Source organism: Gigantopelta aegis, chromosome 9, assembly GCF_016097555.1.
Source record: "Gigantopelta aegis isolate Gae_Host chromosome 9, Gae_host_genome, whole genome shotgun sequence".
Classification (NCBI taxonomy): domain Eukaryota; kingdom Metazoa; phylum Mollusca; class Gastropoda; order Neomphalida; family Peltospiridae; genus Gigantopelta; species Gigantopelta aegis.
Window position 1 is genome coordinate 54,112,954 of NC_054707.1, and position 18,351 is coordinate 54,131,304.

The 18,351-nt window shown below is 34.1% G+C and overlaps 1 protein-coding gene across 1 annotated transcript in view; it reads left to right on the forward strand.

Moving 5' to 3' along the window:
* The window catches only part of LOC121381646 (doublecortin domain-containing protein 1-like), a 50,224-nt gene that overhangs the window by 3,649 nt on the left and 28,224 nt on the right, over window positions 1–18,351 (forward strand). Inside the window, exons 2-17 of the mRNA XM_041510983.1 lie at window positions 809–1,088; window positions 2,283–2,519; window positions 3,102–3,160; window positions 3,782–3,894; window positions 7,886–8,048; window positions 8,304–8,409; window positions 9,796–9,895; window positions 11,057–11,150; window positions 13,149–13,315; window positions 14,168–14,260; window positions 14,847–14,936; window positions 15,876–15,962; window positions 16,340–16,444; window positions 17,149–17,323; window positions 17,690–17,798; window positions 18,143–18,287. Coding sequence (XP_041366917.1) covers window positions 809–1,088; window positions 2,283–2,519; window positions 3,102–3,160; window positions 3,782–3,894; window positions 7,886–8,048; window positions 8,304–8,409; window positions 9,796–9,895; window positions 11,057–11,150; window positions 13,149–13,315; window positions 14,168–14,260; window positions 14,847–14,936; window positions 15,876–15,962; window positions 16,340–16,444; window positions 17,149–17,323; window positions 17,690–17,798; window positions 18,143–18,287 — 2,123 coding nt within the window. The remainder of the gene's footprint in view (window positions 1–808; window positions 1,089–2,282; window positions 2,520–3,101; window positions 3,161–3,781; window positions 3,895–7,885; window positions 8,049–8,303; window positions 8,410–9,795; window positions 9,896–11,056; window positions 11,151–13,148; window positions 13,316–14,167; window positions 14,261–14,846; window positions 14,937–15,875; window positions 15,963–16,339; window positions 16,445–17,148; window positions 17,324–17,689; window positions 17,799–18,142; window positions 18,288–18,351) is intronic.

An 18,351-nucleotide genomic window follows, 5' to 3' on the forward strand; every position in this document is an offset into this window, starting at 1 on the left:
TTTCTTTTGTGTGCAGATTATTTCAGGCAAATGAAAAAACCAACCTTTATCCTTTATTTCCACAAACAGACCTCACAATTTAAAGAGAGCTGTCACTCTGGCTCTCTAACACTGAGACTAATTCAAGGACAGTATTTTTTTTAGCTCATCTTAACATGTGAATTGAAAAAAAGTACCGTACTACAATGCTATCAATGCTGTCAAATACAATCAGTGCTCAATATGGTAAACATTTCTATCCATTTCTGTATATTTGGAAGTGTTTCTGATCATCCTGCAGGTCATCAGATTTAAAATTTTAAGGGAAATACTTTTTTTGTTCTGGGCCTTGTGATCATGGGGACCCATTGGAAACTGTTTAAATTTCATTTATATATATATATATATATATATATATATATATATATATATATATATATATATATATTATTTTCGTCATACTCAATATAATAATCATGGGAAACCATATTTTGGTTTATGGTTTTAGCGGCACAGTACTGGAAACGATCATTTCCGTGAAACCTGAAGGCCTGTCCTGGTGTTTCTAATACCACGAAATGCATTTGTCATATTTTAAAAAATGCATATACCTCTCAAAAGTAATAGCTGTGGAAACTTATTAAGGTTATTTCTCTATTTTAGCACCATATTCTCTTGTTTAACTCTGTTGTAACTTTATCCAAATATGTTTCAGGTTTGTAGACCAATCTTAGTTTCCATTTTCGCAGGCTAAAACTAGTCTGTGACCTTATATTTCATTTATTATTCTGTTCAGAAATGCATGAAATAAATCAATAATATTTTGTAGTAATATCATTGCCTGGACATGAGGTACATGAAATAGAAACCAGTGTAACTGTCAAGGAGAAGAGTCACAAATATGCAGAACCAAGAGAGAGAAAAGGTCGTCCTCTTTCGGCCAAACTTTCCAGCAGAGATAGATCTCAGCCGCTTACACCAACTTTGCACAAAGGAGGATGTCACTTCAATAGATCTGCCACAGACATGGTCAGCTATGAGGATCTAATTGTTGCACAATATTTAGATGAGCTGAGAAGAACAAAGAATGAACTCAGAAAAGAAAGAGAGTAAGAAAAGTTTTTATTTTGGAGCGCATTTACGAAACCATTTTTCTTAAACACAGGCGTTTAATTATTGTAAATATATGTTGTTACACGAGTGTAATGAAAGACAAAACAGGTTTTGTAAATTCGGCCCATTATGTTTTCAGTGTATTACGTACATTTATAAATCATTGTCCAATTATAATAATTATAAATGAAGTGCAAAAATATTTTCTTTAGTAGATTCATTTTATTTTTAGTCTGTTCAGTTACTGGACAGTATATTATGGGTCATGGTATGTGCTAGTCCTGTTCCTGGTAAAGTGTTACTAATAAGTGTAGCCTGTTTGGTGGCCATATATTTTTTTCGGTTACTCTGTAGTTACCTGAAGTTCCACAAACTATAGGATTGATCACCCATTACCTTACTCAAAATGGTTAGGACAGAAAAAAAAACCTTCTGGTTTATCTGTTTCCAGCACAAAATTTTAATGTTTTTTTTGTGAAATTTTTTAATTTGGCTTGATATATAAACAAAAAAGGAAAACTGTTTCGGGACCAAAACATTTTCTGTTTTTATGTGCAGTTTATAAAAACATTGGGATGTACAACTGGTAGGTACATAAAAGGCAGTGGTATGTCTTGCCTAAAACAAAATGCATTTATAAAAGATCCTTGTGCTATTGGACAAGAATATTGTATGTGGCAGTAGCAGCAGGTTTTCTCTGTATCTCATTACAAAGTGTTGTAATAACTACATGTTGGATACCTAATAGCCATAGTTTAAAGTGTGCTGAGGCGTTAAACAAACATTCCTTTCCTTTTTTTTGTAGAACTGATGTTACTGGACCGAGTGTCCTTCTATAGAAGGAAGGAAGGAAAATGTTTTATTTAACGATGCATTCAACACATTTTATTTACGGTTATATGGCATCAGACATATGGTTAAGGACCACACAGATATCGAGAGAGGAAATCCACTGTCACCACTTTAAGTGTTACTCTTTTTTTTATTAGCAACGAGGGATCTTTTATATGCACTATCCCACAGACAGGATAGTACATACCACAGCCTTTGTTACACCAGTTGTGGAGCATTGGCTGGAACGAGAAATAGCCCAATGGGTCCCGCCCCTTCTTATATTAATACTTGCTATACATTATGTACTTTCCACAGGTTGTGTGGTATAAAACAATTTGTTTCTATTTTACCTCTAGGGTACCACCATCACCGTACCTACAGCGACTCCCACACTCTCACCTCTTTTCCTCTGTCAGATCCGGCAAACGGCGACCGGCATCGGCCTGTTTGCCCTCCCACGCACGACACTCAGGAAAACCCAAGATAGACGCCAAATTTATCGCTGATTCGAACCTATGGGATCCAGAGAGTCCGAGGCTGGAGAAAGTTCGCTTGAGAAACCGACCGTCAAGTGCACCCATCAGGAGGACTCGGTCTGTACTTGTTATTTGTGTTATGTGATTTTCACTTTATCTGTTTGTAAAAATAATTTGACATCAGAAAGATTCATTTTGTTAGTGTTAAATGTCTTATTTTATTTTTACTGTGTTAAAATCTCAATCTGCATAGACATCAGAAGTGAGGGGTCCAGGGTGTATATTGGCTCCCCATAACGATGAAGATAATGCATCCTCTTCCCAGTTGTAAATAAAATTAACATACAGCTGCCCACCCACACCAGTTGGTGTCACCTTATGACGTCTATGGCCTGTTAATGTCACTTGTATTATGTGATTTTCAGTGGACTACATAAATTTGTTTTCAGATTGGATTTGAGTAATGATTGTAAAAGTTACCTGGAATCACTCAACATTGTACTTGTAGAAACGGTTATGCTATATTGTTTGTATTGTTTGATATTTCATACATCTATTTTTGTGTTTTTCATTAATTTCTAGGTCGCAACAGTGGTGTTAAGTTTTATTTTTTTGTACAATAAACAACTAATTAAAGTTTAAAGTAATATGATATGTTTTAGTGATTTTTCATATTTATTATTATGTTTTGTTTTTCAGACCAATATCTGCAGTTTCTTCAAATTACAGTTATTATGGATTGTACCGACCACTTTCAGGTAGGTTAGAGGCAGATATTTCTTTTTAGTTTTCTAAAAATGAAATAATTTGTGTTTTATTCTACTATATAATGTACTTTTAATATGTACTTTATTTTTAAGTTTTTACATTTTTGTTTTATTAGTTAAGAAGTGATATGTAATATATAATGAGTAATATGCAAAGTGAGCTATAAGTTAAAACAAAGTAAGCATTGTTGACAATGTAATCTTTACAAGTCAGCTTATTATATGCCTGTTTTTGATGGGTTATAATATGGTATAGTGTTGTCCATCCATCCATACAGTTGTCCATAAACTTGTCATTTCTGGAGCATATCTTTGTTATAAATTCATATAGGATCATGAAACATTGCATGCATGCATAAGTTGGGATGGCAATATTTCACGTACCATAACTAGGTCACTGTGACCTACTTTTCATGCATTACTGCACATTAAAGGAAATCCTTATCTGGGCCATATCTTCCTTATCAATTCATATAGATAATCAAATCCTACATGCAAGTACTACTTGCGATGACTGTATGTTGTGTACCATAAGTACTTTTGACAGGTGTATCATGTACCTCAACATTGGGTTTTTTCACTCATAGTGTTTATGGTTTGATATATCTACAGGAAAGAAGACAAAATCACTGTACAAAAAGCAGCCACATATAATTCGAGTGACAGCATTCAAGAATGGCACAAGAGATGTGTTTTGTAACGCGGCTGCACCAAACATGAAATTGGTAAGAACAGTTTTCTTTGTGCTAAAACACAGCTATTTAAAACATACAAGATACAGTGAAACTTCTCTAAACCGGACCCTCAGTAAACCGGAATTCCCTCAACACCAAACTTTTTTTACTATCCCGCGTTTTATGCAGCTTTAACTGCTGAAATAAACCCCTGAAAACCGGAAACCCCTCTACTCTGAATACCAAACGAATTTCCGGGTCCCCTTTTGTTTATTCAATACAAATTTTACCTCTGAAGACCGAACAATTAAAAACTCTGAAGGAGCGTCGCCTGTCTCGACCATACCAATTAGTTGTCAAAGTCGCGGTGTTACTAACTATACCAGATGGTATGCGCATGCTCGGTGTAGCGTGTCCGGGACATGTTTGAGCATTTGTCGAACAATGCTCTAATTAGTCTCTGTTACCTAGATTTCGGTTAAGCCTTGTCATTCAATTAACACCTTTAAGTTTGTAACGGGAATAATCATGTGCACTGTGTTTATTGGGAATGAGATTATTACCTCTTCCAAAAAAAATTATCGCTGGTTATATCTGATTATTTTACACGAGGACCCGACAAAGCAACCATAAATTTGCTGTTTATTTAGACAAATAAGTCGGCTTCTGTTTCCGATATGTTTCGTAGGTACGTCAATAGCATTTCATTTCCATATCGATTGTCAATATGTCCGAACGTCCAGCAAAACGGCGACGTGTAGAGTTGTCACTGGATGATAAAGTTAAAATTATTAACAAATACGAAAATTTTACCCAAACCAACATTACAGTCACTAAGTGATTAATTTGGCATTGGGAAATCAACTGTATCTGACATAATCAAGAAAAGGGACACTTATAAATCGCAGTACGAGAATAATGCAAATGAAAGTAAACGAAGGTTTAATAACGCATGTAAATTTGACCGACTCGACGAACTCGTTTGGCAGTGGTTTTGTCAAGCACGTGCGAAAAACATTCCGGTCAGTGGCTCAATAATTCAAGAGAAAGCAAGTGCATTTGCGAAGGAATTGTCAATTACGGACTTTAAAGGATCTAATGGTTGGTTGGACCGATGGAAAGAGAGATATTCTATCAAAGGATTTAAGGTTAGCGTTGAGCGTGCAGGCGTTGACGGTGCAGTGGTAGAAAACTACTGCGAGAGAATGCCAGAGATTGTTGGGGATTATTCACCAGAAGATGTGTTTAATTGTGATGAAACTGGTTTGTTTTTCCGTGCCCTACCAACACAAACGCTTTCAGTCAAAGGTGAACCATCCAAAGGCTGTAAATCATCAAAAGAAAGAATAACTGTGATGTTTGCCTGCAGTGCTACTGGGGAGAAACCGCTCGTGATCGGTAAATCTCAGAAACCACGCTGTTTCAAGAATATCAGTGTGGGGCAACTACCGGTGACATACGTTGCAAATAAGAAGGCGTGGATGACAACCCAGATATTTACTAGCTGGATAACTTCGGTGAACAAGGTAAAGGTGAGACAGAAGAGAAAAATTATCATGTTTCTTGATAATGCAACTTCACACGGGCCTGATCTTCAACTGAGTAACGTGATTTTAAAGTTTCTGCCTCCAAACACCACTTCGCACCTCCAGCCGCTTGATCAAGGGATTATCCAGGCTTTCAAGGCTAGATATCGGAAACACATGCTTCGGTATCAGGACCCATATTCACAAAACATCGTAAGCCTAGTTTTACACATAAACGTAAATCTACGACTGAAGAGCTATTCACGAAACAACGAAAACGTAAGTTATGTGTAAAGTTGGACGTAAATATAAGAGTGCCTCAGGTTGCAACTAACGCTGCACGTAAGTTGTGTACATATAATAAATCAAGCATGATCGCCGTTATTTACTATTATTTACGAAAACTAGCAGCATTCCCAATAAATGAAGCAGTTTGCGATGGCGAACGCCCACGGATTGAAAACTTTTTGTTGGTTATCGAACGGATGTTTTGGACTCGGCCAATTTTTCCTGAGTTATCTTTTCCTTTTTAAGAAATGTCCTAAAGTTCGGACCAAAACGTGGATCCCTACCAATACCAAAATGCCATGGTTCACTGTTCGCGATGTTATTGTTAGCAGACGAGAAACAAAATTGCGTTTTGCGCATTTATTATTTACCCGATAGCCATCGTTTCTAATGTATTTTTATTAATTACTCCAGTGAGAGTGTTAAATCGTAGATTTACGTCCAACTAAGTTACGTTTACATTTATGGCCGTCTTTGAGAATAAGGTGCTTCTTGCACGTAAACGTAAATCTACGGCAGACGTAAGTGCTGGTCGTAGACGTAAATTTACACCTTTTTGTGAATATGGGTCCTGGTGTCTAGGATAGAGGTTGCTGATAATGCAACAGAACTTTACAAACAACTAACACTCCTGGATGCTATTAACTGGCTGGCAAGTGCCTGGGATGAAACCAAGGAGAGTACAATTAGTAAGTGCTTTGTTGGTGCAGGATTTTTGGCGACCGGCTTAGTGGCAGAAGAACATTTCTTGACATTTCAATGTGTTACATGTTCCAAATGTATTTGTGTTATTTGTTCACAAAAGCTCAACAATCTACATAAAGAGTTTCCACTTTAATTTGGTTATTGTTGGTTTATAAATGTAATTTAACACACGTTTGTACCTTGGTAATATTAATAGTAAAAATTAAAAAATGGTTATCAAGGCTGTTTATTAAAACCTCAGTAAACTGAACACCCCTCTAAACCGAACATTTTATTCGGTCCCAAGGGTGTTCGGTTTAGAGAAGTTTCACTGTAGTAGTAATGCAGAATATTTGACTGTATGTTAAACATGCAACTAACTTAAAAGATGGGTAACGAAAAACTACTTTGTAGTTATATTAACATTTGGGGTGGGATGTTGCCCAGCTTGCTTTATGCGTGATTGGTTTGGAATAGATCCCTGTTGGCTATTTCTCATTCCAGCCAGTACACCATTACTGGTATATCAAAGTCTGTGGTATATACTATTCTGTCTGTGGGATGGTGCATATAAAAGATCCCTTGCTACTAATGGAAAAATGTAGGGGTTTCCTCTCTAAAACTATATGTCAAAATTATCAAATGTTTGACATCCAATTGCCGATGATTAACAAATCAGTGTGCTCTAGTGGTGTCATTAAACAAAACAAACAAACTATAGACTAATATTTAGAAATGTAATAAAAATATTTTGAAATACTTTCACTAATGTGTTTCAGTTACTTGGATTTTGAATGATGATGAATTTAGGATTTGTTACTCAAAGAATTTAAAATAAATTAAGTGTTTCTATTACTACAATTTACAACAGAAAGCAGGAGTTTGAGGTTTAGCAAAACGCAGTTAGTTGACATCTCAGTTTAAGTATTTTTAAAAAGAGGAAATGTCTGTTTTGCTCCTTGTATGTATTTTAATTACTAGAGTTTCAAAACAATGTATAGTATTTTATTAATATACAGTGGAATCCCTCAAAACTGGACATCCACAGGATCAAGTAAAAGTTTACTGATGTGCTTTTTATATTGCTGTTTAAAAAGGGACCATAAATAAAGTGCGGATTTTAAAAGGTCACCCTGTAATTTTGTTTTAGCCAATTTGTTGCATATCTTGAGTATTTGTTAACTTTTTTTAAAAAGTGGCTAATTTAAACAACATTTTATCAGCCAAATTCGAAATGTCGCAGTCAAAAATTAGCAGTTGGCTGTTTCTTTTCTACTCATTGGAAGATTTTTAGTCATCCCATTTGTTGTTGGGATGTTTGGACCAGACTAATATTCCTAGGGAAATATGCCTTTGAGGTTAGTTAAAAGAGAAAACACTTTAAATTTTCTCCAATTTGGCAATGGGCAGGGTGAGACCTGTTTTTTTTACAGAATTCTGCTTTACAGAGGGTCTGCTTTTGTGAGGTTTCACTGTACTTGTAATTTAATTTTGGACTGTACTATCAGTAGGATATCAAATATATTTTCCATGTTTTTCTCCAGCTGCTGGAGTTCCTGACGGACAAGTTAAACTTGGGTTTTGCTGCTCGGAGGATCTTCCTTGAGGATGGTATGGAGATTTCTGAAGCAAGAGACATCCCGCCATATGCAGAAATCTATGTGTCCATGGGTGAACCATACAAAGACCCACAGAAACCTACCAAAAGTAAATATTATTCATATGGTTCAAAACAAAATATGTTGTACAAATGTTATTGTTGCACCTATTTTAACAAACTCACACGCAGTATTATAAACTTAAAACACAATATCATGTCAAAATGATTTTTCAATGTCTGTTGTTTGGTATATATAATTAGTTTTGTCTTTTGTGCACCAAAAGAAATATAGGGTGATAATAATGGAATGCAACTTCATGGAAATGTAAAAAAAAAATGTTTTTTTTTTTTTTTCTCTCCAGGGAACCTGATTTTACGCAATGGTGCAGTGTGGACTTTATCTGGGATTATACTTCCAGAAAATGGGAAGAAAAAAGCTACAAAGACAAAAATGTCCAAACACATGAGGTAATAAATAATGATAATATCATTAATACCTATAAATTATCCAATTATCTGCCCCACTATTTAAACAGTTAAAATGGGTGACAATGGAAACATAAATCCATTATCACAAATGTTTAAAAATTTATAAAAGTCTATGTATTGAAGCTCCAAACTATCTTGCAAACTTATTAATATATGATGGAGAAAACAATCCCTACAACCTTAGAAATGTAGAGGATGGAAATCTATTCCAAAGCCTAAAATGTCTTTATTTAAACATGCTTTCAGTTACTCTGGACCAGTACTTTGGAATCAGTTACCTAAAGCTATCTGATTATCACCAAATACAGCTGTTTTTAAATATAGACTCAAGAAATATTTGTTAAAATAAAATCATTTGTACATATGCTTTATGCCATGTATATATTTTCTATTTATTCATAAATGTATGTATTGTAATTCTGTATTGATTGTACCTGAGGGCTTCAGTGAAGATTAGCTTTTGGTAACTGTTACCCTTACTAAATAAAGATTTTATTATTATTATTATTATTATTATTATAAAAATGATTACAGGAAATGTGCAATTTATTTCTTAGTTTGCCAATCTGAAACGGATAATTCACCATCCTGTTTGAGAAAAAAAGGGAAACAAAACCAAATCCAATCCCAGCATAAATGGTTTTAAACACTGAGATAGGCATATGGTTACCATTAAGTTATAATAAATGGTTTTAAACACTGAGATAGGCATATGTTACCATTAAGTTATAATAAATGATTTTAAACACTGATAGGCATGTGGGTACCATTAAGTTAAAAAGTGAGATAGGCATGTGCTTACCATTAAATTATTATAACAAAAATAGATCTTACTGTCCACTTTGTGTTGATATCTCTATAAGAGGACCTGACATGAGTCAATGTCCTTTCATGTCCATATGGTGTTCTGATACAAGCCAGTGTTGTTTCATGTCCATATGATCTTTCACTGTAAATAGTTCTTCCAAATGCATTAAACTGCTGGTAGATAGCAATATTTTGATAGGTCAAATTAAAGGTCAACATAAAACGGCATTTGTTCATATTTACTAATGGAACAAAATATTGTACCGTACAATACAACATAGGAATTTAAAAATATCAATCCTTTAATTATCTTTTTAAATATATTCCAAAAATAGTATGTAAATTTGAATTTGGTGAACTACAGCTCAAACTGAAGTAGAAAGTGATAATAAAACTCTTTGTTTCAAAATGTTATCCTTAATTCACTGCAGCAGTGTTTAATGAAAGTGTTATGTGATGATGACTTTGAAAAATTTCACACATTTTAAAAATTAACTTCTATTAAGAAAACTGTGCAGTTCTTAAAGATGGAAATTAATAGATGACTTTTTTCTGCAGAACACTTGTGGGAGAGAAGAAAGTTAGGATCATCATCTACCGGAATGGGTCCAGCCAGGAACCAGCAGAAGTGGTGGCAGACTGTACCAAGCTTGACGAGGTTCGTTTAAGATTGTATTTGCCATGTGACTTATTTTGTCCATATTCTAATTAGCAAAGTAATCCAGGATTTCAGTGTACTGTATTTTCCCATGTATTATGCGCACCGGTGTATAATGCGCACCCCCTACTTTGAACGTTTATTCCAAGAAAAAAACCATGAACCACAATATAATGCACACCGTTTTTTCAAACCACAAAATCGACAGTGATTGCAAGATGTACCGCTTTACCCCCGTCACCAAAATTAACGAAAAGCGAAAGAAGCGGTATATTCAAGAAACCAAGAAACAAAACTTAAGTTAGATATTTGAGTACATAGACCTACATGTCACATTAAACAAAGGCTAGTACTTGCGTACTTACATGTCACAGACTCACACGTGCATAAATCAAAACACTGTAAATGACTAATAAATATATGAAAACAAAAATATAGCATATTACATTTCGTTCTCGTGGCTAACGTGAATGCGCGAGATTTCTAAATTTATAATAGTGTGGTATATTCCGGTTTGCCGGAAATGGCCGAATTAAATCTCATGGAAATTAGAAATATTTACGGTCCAGTTTTGTCATTTTTGTGCACTTTTTGGCGAGGTATAGATACTTTTGTAGATTTATTTTGCATTTATTACAACCATCACAAGTGAAAAGCGATTTTTAAGAGGGTTTTGGCGTTTCGTTGTAATGAACACTGTCAATAACCTGTAAAGTACCGTAAACTACCGATCGGCGATTTTTCATGGGTGATCGCTGGACATTTTTAAAAGATATTTTTTCTATTGCTATGTATAGTGCGCACCCCCATTTTTAACCTGTATTTTCTAGAAAAAAAGTGTGCATAATACACGGGAAAATACGGTAACACTGGATGCTTCAGTGTTCATTAGATGTCGTAGAAGATCGTTTGCATATATGGTAAAGGATTGCCTTCTTGGAAACATTGCTAGTCTTGAAATCTGACCATGTGTCTTGAAGTCCCAACAATATGTCACAACATTTTTGTTTCTAAGAATTATTTCATTTTATGACGAATCAAAATGACCAAATGTTTGACATTCAAAAGCCAATATTAATAAATAAATGTGCTCTAGTGAAGTTGTTAAACAAAAAACTCAAATGTTATAATGAATTAATCACTATTTTATTGTTTGTTTAGTTCCTTGTGGGCTGCACTGCGAGACTGGATATGCGGTCTCATGCCAGAGTTTTATATGACTGGGAAGGAAGGAAGATAACTGATCTAACTGAAAGTAAGTAAACTTACTTAAAGGGCAGGACATAGCCCAGTGGTACAGGGTTCGCTAGGTGGGCTTATTGGGCTATTTCTCATATCAACGGCCATGGTATGTGATAACCTGTCTGTGGGATGGTGCATATAAAAGATCCCTTGCTGCTAATCGAAAACAGCAGGTTTCCTCTCTCAATATCTGTGTGGTCCTTAACCATATATCTGATGCAAAATAACCGTAAATAAAATGTGTTGAATGCATCGATAAATAAAACATTTCTTTCTTTCTTTAAACTGACTTAACTTGATTTTGTAAAACTTTATGCAGCTTCTGTTTATGGAAATTGACTTGATTTTATCCCTGTCTTTTCATGTTAAGATGTATGTGTGTTGTTGATGTTGATGATACGGCTTATATCCAACTAATTTTAAAGCATGCTATCCTGGACACACTAATCAGTTGCCTGGGATACGTGTTTAGTTCAGATAACATTCGATTAGTTTGAGAAGTAAAACCTGCTGTAATGATATTTATCTCGCCTTCATGTAAAATTCTTTAATCTCATTGGTTGTTTGCCATTGGACAAATCCCTTATACCCTTGTGGGCGGAGTCAAATTCTCTTATACCCCGTCTGTAATTTCCAACAGTTTCCAACCACCCCAATTAATGCTAAAGCAATAATTAGACAATAAATAACATTGATAATCAATCAAGTATACATAATTAATTGAATTTTTACTATAAAAAAGTGTTTTTTTAAATTAATATCTGTTTCAGACAATTTCGTATTACAAACATTTGAAGTTAAAAACTTGTTTATCGATGGAACTTTTTTCGTCACTGGCAAATGGTTTTGTTCGCGTCCGTGTGGTACAGCTCCGTTAATAAATTGTTAACAATTATTGTCTGGCGTTATTTTGATTATTTCAGGCTTGCAAGCGGGCCCTTATTTTCCTAATTTTCCTTATTTTTTGACAGCAGCCCTAATATTCCTTATTAAAGCTTCAAAATCCTAAAAAGCCCTAATTGTTTGGTGAAAATCCTAAATTTTAAAATTTTGAATTTTTTTTATAAATGCAACATAAAATAAGTGTTAAAATTAATTAAATCTAGCCTTAGTATACTTTCAGATAATGAATATGTTGAATTAATGTATTTCTCAGAAGACATCTTGGTGGTTATCAGCATCATATTCAGCATGGATTTGCACCATATCAGATTACTTTAATCTGGTTGTATTGATATGCTGAATATCGCTGTTGATGACCAGTGGCATGATCTTCTGAGTTGGTAATTAGCTTTTGTATTTATGTTCTCCCTGGAGGTGAGTACAGAATGTTTTTCTTTTATATTGATTATTGAATTTCAGTCCTTATTTTTGTCAAAAAATTCCTAAAAATTCCTAAAAATAGCCCTTATTTTTTAAGAATTTTGCCCTAAAAAAAGCTCTTATTTTTCACAAAATCTTGCTTGAAAGCCTGTTATTTGGCTATATGGTTTAACATGTCGGCAAGATAAATTCATTGTAGAAGCATCTCTCGGGATATATGGCTTTTTATGTACCCTCTGTGTGCTCTTTTACTCCCTCATAAAAAGCCATATACCCCTTGTGATGCTTCTACAACTTATAATGTTTTTTGTGAAGTGTATAACACCTTTTAATAACATGTGACCCTTGTGTTTGAACAAGTGTTATATCTGTCATTCATATTTGAAACGCACCCTTTGTATGAGCCACAAATTATTTGTGGTGTTTGAATATTATTAGTGTAGTCAAACCTGTGTTAAGTAGACACCAAAGGGAGTATAGACAGTTGACTGCTTAACAAGTTCTGTCTATAAGAAAGGTATATAATATTATACTGTTACAAATCATGTTTGACTTTCATGACAATTTACCCATTTGTGGTAGAGTTATGGCCCTTGAACTTAGACGCTATGGAAATTTGTTGGACCCATACAGTAAGGGACATGTTTTGCTTTAGCAGTACTCTAAGAATCCTTGTTTATATTGTTAGCCCCAATACTGGATGACTGTCTGCAATCTGGAGGGACTCCAATCCTTGGTCCTCTCTGGGTGTCTGCAGGGGAAGGGTTCAGCCCCACAGGAACAAAAGACTTCATCGCACACACCATCATCATTGTTAAACGTAAGCTGAAAGAAGAGAAAGAGAGAAAAGACCAGGTATTCCTATGGTGTTTGTAATAATAATAATAATAATAATAATAATACAATTCTTTATTTTTTGAGCATAAATAGATTCAGTAAAAAGTAACTAGTCTCCCATGAGGCCCTCTCTAATCTGCATATATATTATACATACTGGTACATACATACAAAATCAACACATCACAATACATGATAAATACAGGTATGTAACGGAAAGACCAATAGTATATAAAATTATGAATATTCAAAGCAATTTGTCAAAAACATTTAACTGTTACAGTGATAATTTGATTATGAGAGAAAGAATGCAAATTATTGTGCTATATTGACCTTGCATAGCTGATGTCTTGTTAATAGTATTATGCAGATTACTTGTATGTAGTTGGAGTTATGGATGTTGGATTTTGCTAGATTTACTTTGCATAGCTGTTGTCCATGAAGATAGTGTAGCTGTTGAGTTATGGATATTGGATTTTTCTTGATTGACCTTGTATAGCTGATATCTTGTATGATTGTAGATTGTGTAATTAAGTTGCGATATTGGATTTTGCTAAATTAACCATGAATAGCTGATGTCTTAATAGTAGTATGCAGATTGTGTAATTGAGTTGTGGATGTTGTATTTTGCTAGACTGACCTTTAATTGCCGATGTCTTGTTAATAGTATTATGAAGATTGTAGTTGAGTTATGGATGTTGTATTTTGCTAGATTGACAGTGTTTAGCTGATATCTTGTTACTGTCAATATGAAGATTGTGTAATTGAGTTATGGATGTTGTATTTTGCTAGATTGACCTTGTATAGCTAATATCCTGTTACTAGTATTATGAAAATTGTAGTTGAATTCTGGGTGTTGTATTTTGCTAGATTGACCTTGCTCTGAAGGATGAGAATGACTGTGTCACTGATAAAGCCATCTTGTCCATGTCCTCAGATCAGCTGTACGAGGCTCTCGAAAAGGTAATCATAAAAACTTAATGTAATAACAACGTAATTCACTAGTAACAATAATATTGTAATACAGTGAAATCTGATGTAGACATTATCTGGTGTTTAGAGGCTCACATCCTATAATTTAGAAATCCGAGACCATAAAACTTGGTTGATTTTGACAAGATTCCGGTTTGTTCATGGTCCAGTTTAGACAGGTTCCACAGTATAAAGGAAGTATGTTTTACAATAACAATAGAAACAATGTATGCATTACATATCCTTCTTATTCTTATTTTAATTCAATATTTTAACCCACTGTGCCTACATTCCAAAATTGATAGCAAAATCAGTGGATCACTAAATTAATTTAGCACACATTATAATTATAATATAATTAAAAATCCCATATTGTTTGGTCAGTGTTGACTCGTCAAGAACAGTTTTATTTCAGCTTGAACATCCATCATGGTAACAAGCAAAATATTTATTTGTTATAATGTACCATATTTATTTTATTTACTACTATGTGGAAATATTTGGTGCTTCTTAAAATACTTTTTTAAAGACAATGCATTACTGGTACTGAAATATTATCACCATGCTTTTACTCCAGGCCGAGAGTGACATAGATCAGCTGAAGGAGACGCTGGCAATGTTGAAAGACAAGCTGAAGAATCTCAGAGAAGAGCTCAACAAAGAAGAGGTTTGTTTCTCACAGCCATGCCAGAATTTATCACATACCTATTCTGTCTTACTAATAGTGATAAGGGGCGGGAGTTAGCTCAGTCGGTTGAGTGCTCGCCTGAGGTGCTTACGGCACATGATCGAACCACTTCAACTGATTCATTCAACTAATTAGGTTTTTTCCTCATTCCAACCAAAGCCCATGGTATGTGCTTTCTTGTTTGTGGGAAAGTGCCTATAAAAGATCCCTTGCTGCATTAGGAAAAATGTAGCGGGTTTCCTCTGATGACTACCAGTCGGAATTACCAAATGTTTGACATCCAATAGCTCCAGTGGTGTCGTTAAGCAAAACAAACTCTTTTTTTTTTACTAATAGTGATAAAGATATTTTCAAAACATGATAAATTTATCTTGTATCGCACATGTGCAATCTGGACCCTAACTTTTAAAAGGGGAATTCCCTTTTTATTTTTACTGGAGTTGGCACCTTTTTGTTATTTACATCATATATGATTTACAAATTAGGTAACACCATTTTTGATTCTTAATGTTAAATAAATTCTTTAAAGGAGTATTGATCATTGATTTAACAAAGTGTAGTTATAACGTTAACTTTAAAAACAAAATTGTAAAAAATAAAAGAAGTTCTATTGGGAGGCATATTTTGTCTCACTTCTAGCTTGTATTTTGAATGTAAATATATAAAAACATTCTGTATCCCCTTGTAATTGTTAAATAGACCCACGTTGAGATTTTTTTCTATTCAATAATTATATAGTGCAAAAAGCAGGGAATTTTTGCCCTCTTTTCCCCATAACACTTTTTTAACATGTATTTTTTTACAAATGCAAATATAACACTTTCCACATGTTCCAGTTTGAGCATTATATAATTGAACAGTCAAGGCTAGCAGTACTTTAGGCCATATAGTTGATAATTAGTAAAGTTTTGTTTGCAGCAAATGGGGGTGAGTTACAAAATGGAACACATCCGTGAGATACAGGGTGATGACAGACTTGTGGGAACCAAGGGTCTCAAGTTGAAGGTAAGACATTTAAGGCGGAATACATTAACTCTGTGATATCAAACAACAATAACATACAGAATAACATATGAATAAATTCAACTTGAATATAAGTTCCATTTCCGAGAACTGATGCTATTCTGGTGACATTGCAGAAATTTTTAGCATTCAGTTTAATGTTTTATAAGCAATCTGTTGTAGTTGTTGCATAGATTTTGTCTCCCATATGTTGTATCTGAAAACTATGTTGACTAATGTTTTACAATTAAATAATTGTGAATATTCAGAAATTAACTCTTGTGTTAAAGTGCTTGACAAGCATTCGCTTGTGATATTTCATTTATTTTAGAAGAAAGGAAGAAATGTTATTTATTTAACAATGCTCTCGTTTATTTTAGATCTTTGAAAATGGAAGTGCTGACAATGAATATGCATTTTTCTTCAACTTGCGAGAAGCACTGAAAGGCATTGCTTCAAATGACAAAGACAGACTAATGCAAAGAGTAAGAATCATGTTACTGAACCATTTTTGTTTTAATTGAATTATTCAATACTTGATGTTTATTGCTTAACATTTTCAAGGTTATAAATCAGTTGCCACATGCGTTTATTTATAATATAAATTTAATGGAGGGCTTTTCCAGTGATTTGGGTATTGTTAAAATCTATATTTAGTTTTACTGTGAGATCAATTATAAGGTGGGCTTTTTGTAAATTCATTATTATCATGATTTGATTTCGACCTTTTGTCTTCATTTTTTAGATGGAATTTAACTTGACTCATTTTTAATTTTCCATTTATATATGCTTTAATTCTGAATTAATTTGATACACACTGGTGGATTCTGGGTGTGGCACATACTTTCTCCTTATTTCATTGTTCAATGGTTTTAACAAATATTGCTCTACATTAATTGTTTGATTGTGCAAGTAAAGCACTATATAAACAGCAGTAAAACATTTTATGTGTATCAAAAGTTGACTAAACATCATCTAACTTCAGTTTTCTGTGAAGGGGAAATTCCTCTTTCAAATTAATACCTATTATGCTCGAATTTTTCTATATTTGACTGATACATTACTGGTTTTTAAAAATAATTTCAGTTAATGATTTGAAATCGGTAGTGTCACTGATGAATAGAATGATAGGTTTGTGATATTGATTATGATAACTGAATTAATTCATTGGTGTTTTTTTTCTGTTCAGCTTCTTGATGAGATCTCCAGCACTAACTTCTCGTCCTCGAAGGCTGCTCCCAAACTGAATGCTGTGGCACAGAGACTGTATGACAAGTATGGCCACGAGATCACTGATGTCCTGTCTCTGGAGTACGACCAGAAGGTGTGGGTGTCGTTTGGAGAACCTTACATTTGTCCATTCAGTAAGTTTGGAACTCTTTATTTAGTGGTAGTTCATCCTCTACTGGTCCAACTGGAGGGCACTGTATATTTTGTCTCTATCGGTCCCACTGATTTTTTTCTCCATTTTTTCTTTTACAAATATTCAGCTGAAATTTTGTGTATAGCTTAATAATGTAAATTTACATGACAGAGTTATTGCCCTGGAACTTAGGATATATGAAAATGTGTTGGGCCTGGAAGGGGACATGTATCGTGAATTTATTTTTTCAAATTTTATTTTATTTGTTGATCAGGTATGATAAGAATTGAAGTATGCAAGATATTTTGATAAAAGCAATCTGTATTTCGTATTTTGCATAATTAGTCAAATAATGTTTTTTCCCCAGCATACTGCCTTGAAGTTTTCTTTGACAAAGCATCGAAACTGGAGATGGAGGGTGTGGAACACATTGTAAGAGAACAGATTATGCAGGAAGACACAGAAGGAATGTTAGAGTTAGTACAGTCTATCAGTATAGCATATATTTAAAATTAAAACTTAATTAAGGACAATAAAGGAATTAATAAAAGAAGACTTATCAGTATTATATCAGTATAGAATACTCTAAAATTAAACTTATGTGGATGATCATGAATGAGTGAATGAGTGAACAATAGAATGAATAAATTATGCAAATGAATGGATGAATGGTTAGATGAACAATGGATGGATTAGTTGATAAGAGTGGATAGTGGATGGAGTGGTGGTTACCTTTTTCAAATAAAACATATATCAGTTTAACATGCATCATATTTATGCATGACGATGTGTTTATGCTTCATTTTTTATTGACTTGCAGTCACTCCAACTGGGAAGCTAACATTGGTTTCCCTGTGGGGTATGTACAGAGCATGAACACGGCCATTATGCAGGATGAGGAGAAGGCCAAATGGATGTTGGAATTTGCCGAAGTCGACAGGGACAGCTGTTACCTTTTGCACAAAGCAAGTAACAGTAAAATATTTCAGTCCTAGGGAAAGCATCAGTGGAGAATAGTTTTGTATTAAT